The 8,100-nt window shown below is 39.3% G+C and overlaps 1 protein-coding gene across 3 annotated transcripts; it reads left to right on the top strand.

Moving 5' to 3' along the window:
- Positions 1 to 274: 274 nt before the first annotated feature.
- Positions 275 to 4,557, top strand: LOC112280342 (BTB/POZ domain-containing protein At1g50280). 3 transcript variants are annotated; one of them, XM_073532944.2, is made up of 4 exons: positions 275 to 299; positions 1,783 to 1,867; positions 2,082 to 3,461; positions 3,584 to 4,557. In XM_073532944.2, the coding sequence occupies exons 2-4, from the start codon at positions 1,796 to 1,798 to the stop codon at positions 4,004 to 4,006; spliced, it is 1,875 nt and encodes a 624-aa protein (XP_073389045.1). In that variant the 5' UTR covers positions 275 to 299; positions 1,783 to 1,795; the 3' UTR covers positions 4,007 to 4,557. The 3 variants fall into 3 exon arrangements, with proteins under 3 accessions (XP_073389045.1, XP_024371499.1, XP_024371498.1); XM_024515731.3 differs by lacking the exon at positions 275 to 299 and adding an exon at positions 324 to 482; XM_024515730.3 differs by lacking the exon at positions 275 to 299 and adding an exon at positions 333 to 1,602.
- The last annotated feature ends 3,543 nt before the right edge of the window (positions 4,558 to 8,100 follow it).

The raw sequence follows: 8,100 nt of genomic DNA on the forward strand, positions 1-8,100 counted from the left end.
ACAGTGTATTGGATTGAGGCAAATTCATCAATGAGCGGCAATTGTCGCTCACGAAACATGGCATGAAAATCGCGGCATGATTTTGGAGAAGCTGGAGTCCGTCGATCGCTTCCTGTGGCATCGACGATAACGGCGTCGATGAGACAAGCGTTTTTTTTTTTTTTTGTTTTTTTTGTTTTTTTGTTTTTTTGTTTTTTCCGGGAGAGATTTGTGAGTTGAGATGGAGGTCAGATCTGAGAGGGGTCACAGATCGAGCTGACAAGGAGGCTGCTGTGGATTGTCAAGAAGGGCCACCCATAGTAAGACCCCTACCACGCGAATGCGTAACCGGTGTCACCATTGGCATTTTTTCCTTGCAAGTCCCACTATTACCTGGTCATTCGCGGCTGCGCTTGCTGCTTATAGCATTGCTACGTCTATTAATACACTCGTTACTTCGGACTCCCGCACGTCCGCTATAGTTTACTCTCGTGGCGCTGCAGGTATTCTTCTCCCGCTTATGTTGCCCCTCTCTAAAGCCCATTTGCTCCAACTCGCTGTCGACGGTAGGCGTGTCGTATCTGATGTAGTAGTGTGGCTTTGATGGGATAGCATGCAATACTCCCCGTCTTCCTCTTCTGTCCTCAGTTCCCTCCTGTCACCTTAGGACCAACTCGGTGGACTTGTTGTGTGCTGTTTGGATAGTTGACGCATGTGTTTCGGCAGTAGTTCCGGGCACGCAATGCCGCTGAGAATTGGCACTGAGCTCAGGGTTGTGTGGTTCTGTGCTCTATGAGTTTAGATTCGCTCGTGGTACGCTTAGTGTGCGTTTATTTTTCTGTTAGCACGATCTAGCTATATTCTTGCATCGTGAAATAGTTGCGCAGCTAAGGCGAGGTAGACAGTTGTTGCCGATAGCGCGTGTCTCGACATTGCGGGGCGTTTTCTTGCTCTCTTACGAATTGGGAGTTGAGGATTTTTTTCGCCTCTGGGTGAAAGACATTTGTGGAATAAGCGCTTGGCAAGGGTGTGCCAACGTCAACCTTCTTTCCTACCCTAAGTTTGTTCGGTGCAGAATGTGATTCCCAGCCACGGGAGTCGAAATTCTGGAGTCATTGACGAATTTTCGTATTTAGAAATGTGTGGCCGCAGCTGCCTTGTGTTTCTTTTTCGAGTAAAAACGATCACCGATGTTGACTTGGCTGGTACTTGGAGCCCACTTTTGTTGCAATCCAATTTGCACAGTGTGGAACGCAAGACACTTCGGTTTGAATTAGGCTCCAGCACTCTGCACTAGCTCTCTTGTACTCGTCTTCTAGACGCTCACTTCTGTGTAGAAAACGAGTGCCAACTCCGACGGAGTTAATAGAGCCTGAAGGTTGAAGATCTTCCATTGAAGGTCGCATAATGTGCGTGTTTCAACTGGAAGGAGGCTTCGTTTCTCTTTTTTGGATCAAGCAGTGAAGTCCAGGAGGCTTAACTGATGGCACCTTCAGTAAGGGATCCTAGCTTCTACCTGAGCATGGCTAGTTTCGACTTTGATATGGATCCTCTGCAGAGCTTCACTTTTGATACCATTTCTTCAGATGATATCGATACCTATGAGTCCGTACTAGAGCCACGGTAATGATCTATCGAAACTTTCATGGTTACTGTTAGGGTGAAACCACTAAAAAAATATGGACCGTCTGGAATTGATTCATCCGTTGTGAGCGTCGCTGCGAAATGAGTTGATGCGAAGTAAGATCATTCATAAATATTCCCAATGAGTCGCTTATGGAATGATGGTTTGTTTTTGAACAGAGTGGTGCTTCTCATGTCCGATATGGTTTCATCAACATACTTAGAGGTGAAGATCAACGCGGAGAGAACGTTTGTGCTTCACGGAGTAAGCAGACCATTTTCCCTCTTGTACAGTTCGCAGACTCCTCGACTAAAACACTCTGTTAGTTAAAGCTGGATGTCGAGCTTACTTTGATACAGTTGTACATGCCCATGTTGTGACAATCGTTTGTCTCCTGCTGTCCCCAATTGCAAGTATGGTTCTTCATTAACATGTATTCTATGATGTGCCACTATTGACCCGACGCATTTGTGCGCAGGCTCCGCTTGTTGGGCACTGCGAGCTTCTGAGGCAACTTGTTGAGGAAGCGCTCGAAGTTGATGCGTGTCCGCTGTCGCCGCCAAGACCCACTCGCAAGTTTCTTTCATTTCAAATTGAAGACTTGCCTGGTGGGCCCGAAGCGTTCGAATTGGTTGCAAGGTTCTGTCACCGAAGAACATGCATAAATGTCACCTCTGCAAATGTAGCCATGCTGCGCTGTGCTGCCGAGTTCTTGGGCATGACGGAGACTATGACGAGTGAGAATTTGATACGTATAACAGAAGAGTATCTGAGAGCGGTAGTGCTCGGGAGCTGGGAGGAATCCCTTGCAGTTATTAGGACGTGCGACGAATTCAATCAATCCGCTGAGAAGACTCAGCTTATCCAGCGATGTGCGAGTGCTCTGGCCGATAAGACCTCGCCAACGGCTACTTTCGCCGTAGACCTCGCCAGCAGTCCTCTACATCCAACCACTGATGCGTACTTGGCTTCCTATTTTGTGTCGACTCCTAGCGGCAACAGTTCTCACAGGTCTTCCAAGGCTGTTAGCGAAACTTGGTGGTTTGATGATCTTTCGACTCTCTCCGTTCACCTCGTGGAGCCAATCGTGCGCTATATGATCATTCACAAGCCAGCAGATAGTCGAGTGATAGCCAAATTTCTGCTGCATTACCTGCGCTCTGCATTGCCAGTGCATGGTTACAGCGCCACGTCTCTGTCCCCCATGAAGCTTCACGGCGATGGTGATGAAGACACTTCGTTCAATCATGGTGAAAGAATCCAACGCGAAGTAGTCGAAGTTGTCGTGAATCTGCTGGCTAATCTCGAAAGGAAATCGGTCTCTTGTAGGTCATTGCTTGGGCTCCGGAGAATTGCCGTCGCTGTTAGAGCAGGGAAACATTGCAGGAGGGACCTAGAGCGCATGATCGGAAGGCAGTTGGAGAAGGCAACTCTGGACAACATTTTGATTCCAGCCCTTCCTCCACGTAGCTCCTCGTTGTACGACGTTGATCTTGTTCTGCGTCTGGTCGAGTTCTTCCTCAAAGAGAAGGCTGACGCACTGTTTCTCACCTCGAATTGCAAAGGATCTGAGAGCTGTGAATCCTTGTATTCATCGAGATTAGACAACAGGTTCTCTTTACTATCACGAACTAACAGCAGGGTATCAGCCCCGGTAACCGCCTTGAGTTCTGAGATCAGCACACCGCTGCAAACGTCGTTGCTGAAAGTCGGACAACTTATGGACAAGTACTTAGCTGAAATCGCAGCCGACGCTTACTTGAAGCCGTCAAAATTTCTTGCGCTTGCTGAATCACTTCCAGACTACGCGCGCCAGTCGGATGATGGACTGTACAGAGCAGTTGACATATTTCTCGAGGTTTGTTCTCTCATGTCTGTTGCAAATCTTGTCACAACCAGCCCTTCTGTGGTTTTTTTAGGATTTGAACGTAAGCAAATGGCTCCCTCTGGAGGCTGATTTTTGGCTTGTTACTCCTGCAGGCACATCCGTTTGTGAGTGAGACGGATGCTACACGGCTCTTCAAGGTGTTGAACTACCATAAATTGGGCCCCGAGACGTGCAAGGCCGCAGCCCAAAATCCAAGGTTTCCCCCAAGCTTTGCGATTCAGGTAGCGCTTGTCCAGCGAAATCAGCTCAAGACAACCAGCGAAGGCTCATTCCGCAGCGACAGATCCTATTCCCCGTTCAAGAACAATTCACCAAGAGTCGGCCAACAAACAGTGGTGCACCTTCAGTGCTCTTCATTTGAGTTCACCCTTCGGCAGGAGAAGAAGATCAATGTCAAGAAGGCGCAAGCGTCAAGGCTTGAGATTCAAAGCTCTTGCAAACGCTCACGAGTGGAGATGCCTGGCGGCTTCCACCGACTGATGCAGCTGTTCAACTCCAAGTCAAGGCAGCATTAGCTTCACACACCGCACAAATTTCTTTTTGCCTCCTAGGAGTGCAACTCTGTAAACAATAGTCCCGCCTCTTGTATATATTGAAAGAGCATGGTCATGTAACTTAGTCTTAGGCTTGGCAGGTCATTGATATTTTGACGTGATCCGCCGGCACCCACAATATGGCTCACGCCGAGGTGACTGTTTAAGCCTCTTGTGGAAGCCCATTCTATGATACTAGTCCCGGAGAGATGCCTGATTTCTTGCCTCTGTTGGGAATGCCTCCTTTCACCGCACCGATTCTTCAAACGCTTGGTAAGTATTCCGTGTTCAGTGACGGAGGTTGCAGACGGAACCCTCGTGCAACACGAAGTGGCTTTTGTAAATTATTTAAGACAAGAATTAGTGGTGAAGAAAACGAATGCTTCGTAGTTTTAAGCTACTTGCAATGTTACATAGTAGATGCATTAGTAGATTACACAAAGTTTTATCATGTACTATTAATTTTTGAAACTAAAGCATAGTGTGCCATCTCCTTATTCTCCTGGTCGGAGAGGTTGGTTTTGCCCTCACAATTTTGCGAGTGGGTATTGTCGATGTGGGTGTTTCATCCTTTCTGTTCGGGTTGAGTATGATGACCGGTGTAGATTTTGTTTTCGACGTCCTCACTGTCTAGATTTAAGCGATTGAAAATAGTGTCGATTCTTGAAAGTTGCAGTAGTCATTTATCTCAGAAAGTACTTGATTTGCGTGTCCATACACTTGGAGTATCTACATTGTGCAACTCTATCTGCAAATTTTAGACCCCTATCGCAAAGGAGAGTCAGTTCCAATTCATTCATAAGTTCGTGCCCCCAGACATTAAATGTGTTCAACATCAGCATCAATCATTGATTAGACCAGGTTTAGGGTTTACGAAGTTAACTTCTTGCTCTTTCCACGGTGTTCGGATTCTCGCCCTCAGCACATCGTTGCAGTATATCTGCGTTGATCGACAAACCCTCCACGTTTCTGTCCAAGAAGGTGTGCAAAACGTCTTTTAAAGCAAGGAATGTGGTGTAAGGAATGGATACTGGTTGGGTGTGCATTACTGACGGTGTTGTCGACAGCCGGAAGGTTGGTTGTGTAGCCAATCATGGGAAGGAATATTCTCCACTATCGTCCCGAGGATTTGTGCTAGGGTTTCTAGTATCTGCTTCAGATTGATGGCCTGAGTGAAACATATTTCCAGTACCAAACGCAGGGTACACATGCAATACTAGATTTTCTCAAGGGCATCTAACCAATGTTGCAACCTCGTTCTGTCATCACTCCGACGGGCATCATCATTCCCCACCCTCTTTACTGGTGATTCCGATTAGCACGACCAATATTACAATTACGGTTCTATAACTCTAGTGCATCGGACACATTCAAGTCAGGCTTAGTGGCGTGCATCATGCTTGGTGCTTAGATTTTGGAGAAGCCTTCAATTGTGCGTGTAATCGCAAGTCACACGGATGATGTTCACTCGACAAACAAGGTAGTCAGATCGAAGGCCGTGACTCCAGTCGAGAGACTCAGCAGTACATGTGAGGCTCAGAACTATATCAGATGCACACATTATAGTTTTGAAGATGGAGTTGGGCTCAGAAGCATAAACTCATCAAATTTATTGGTAATTTATTTGGACTAATATTGCAAACCAAAGATGTAGATTAATTTCTAATTATTAAAAGTAAAAATAATTGAACAAATCAACTAGTGCTTTACTTGTTTGAATTTAGTTTGAATGTTTTTTTGTCATAAATAATGAATTATTTTCCTCTTCACAATTCTTTACCTTGGAAAAAAACAAAATTAAAAAATCTTTCAATTCAAATTAGGCAACCTCTAATGGAGAGGCATTTATATAATTTCAAATATCAAGGTATTTTGGCACCTATGTTGGTTAACAACATTTGTAAGAAGCATAGAGATTGTTAACTTATAGAAATTTATGTTGACATTCATGGCCAAAGAAATGTAACATCTAAAATATTTTTAGAAGCATATTTAGATTTATAAAGCCAAAAGTAAAAAAAAATTAGTGAGCACTCTTGAGTATATTAGGTTTAAAAATTAGAATAGAATAGATTGAATTTAGACTAAACTAATATCATGTCTTCAACAAAAAAATTACTACATTTGTCTACAATACAAAAAAAAAAAAAAAAAAAAAAAAGGTTAATAGGGTAAATTTTGGAACACCAAAAATTTACTACATACATCTTACTTGAAAGCATGGCTCTATAATTAAAAAAAATGGATTTTATAAAATTCAAGATAATTAAAAGATAGATAGATAGATAGATAGAAAGAAAGAATGAAAGAAAATGATGTAATTACAAAATTTGGAATCTTTATGCAAGATAATATATTTTAAATTTAGAAATTAATATATTTATATGTAAAAAATTAGATATGAATGATTTTTTTGTTGTAAATCTAAATAATAAAGATAAATATAAATAAATAAATAAATAAATATATTGTTTTCTAAAATATTTTAATTCATTAATATCTCTTTGATTATTTAGTAAAATCAATTATTCTACATGTTTAGAAGATATAATGTGAAAATATTGTAAGTTGGAAGTTAATCTTAGAATCTTTATTAAATATAGAAAATATTATAAATGTTATAGTTTAAACAAGTATTTAAGAAAATTTACTTGTATTTCAAGTATTGGTGGCTTTACAAGGATAGTTTCGATTGTTGATATTTTCAAGATAAATAAAGAATTTTCTAAGATATCTAGTATATTCTATAGTCATATAATGTGCTTCAATTTGAATGTATATATTTACATATAAGACTTTCGAGAAGAAATAATGACTCAATTTATTATAGAAAGAAACCTCCTATTGATTTCATATTCATTCTTTAATATTTTTATTTAGGACATAATAAAATATTAGATTTAATTTTTTTTTGAAAAAAAAGAAAAAAATGAGATTCTAAACTAAATCCTTTTAAACATTTATGTTAATGAAGCATACTTGGAAGGAAGAAGTGATAGTTAATAAATAGAGAATAAAGTTGAATAAAATTTATTTCAATTTTGTCTCCTATATCAACTACTAACATTAGAATCAATCTTACATATGTTTTAGAAATGTCCATTTTATAAAAAGATTTGGAGTTGGACTGCTATATTCTTCTATAAAATGGTCATCAACCTAAAATAATTGGATCTATAAAAAAAATTAAAAAATTAAGAAATTTAAAAAATAAAAATTAAGAAGATAAAAAAATAAGATGTAAATAAATTTATATTTATTATTTTACTTACAAAAGAAATAACTCTCAACTGATTAACAATAGAAAAGTGTATATGATATTACATAATAAAAAAAATGTATATGAAACTCTAGTATTCCAAATAACAATATGATTATTTATATAATAGATATAAGCCAAAAAAATAGAAAATACCATATTTTCTATTATTTATTTCTTTACCTTATTAATCTTAATCCTACACAAAGATAGTATCTAAATGTAACATGCATTGTCTCAACCATTGTCAATTAATGCAATGGATTTTTTTTTTTACTTGTATCAAATATACATGCATATCTATATTTTAAAATTAACTTATCTATATTTGGCTATAGCCCAAAAGAATCCTATTGGCTAAAGCAATAAAAAGCACTCACTATTGAGATAAATAGTATATTTTATGTTTTATTTTTTATTTTTTTAATTATAATAAGAAGCATTGATTAATTGCTGAGGTAATTTGTATTATTTTTAATCACAGTAAGGGGCACTTATCAGCTATCAAAGTATGTTGTGTGTTTTTAATTTTTTTGATTAGTTGCCAAAGTAATAGTTATGATGAAGGGCCCTCTACAGAATTGACAATTGCAATGAATGTAAATCAAGTTGAGTTAAAAATTCTTCTATAGCAGTAACAATAAACACCACTTATATAAAAAATTGACTTTGAGCATTTGCATGTAACGTTAGAAAATTCCACTAGTTGGAGCACTAATGGTCATTGATTGGCTGTTGATATATATATATATATATATATATATATATATATTACAATAAGAGGCATTGATTGACTGATGTAATATATTGTATGTAT

The sequence above is a fragment of the Physcomitrium patens genome, chromosome 3 (assembly GCF_059467195.1).
Source record: "Physcomitrium patens ecotype Gransden chromosome 3, ASM5946719v1, whole genome shotgun sequence".
NCBI lineage: Eukaryota > Viridiplantae > Streptophyta > Bryopsida > Funariales > Funariaceae > Physcomitrium > Physcomitrium patens.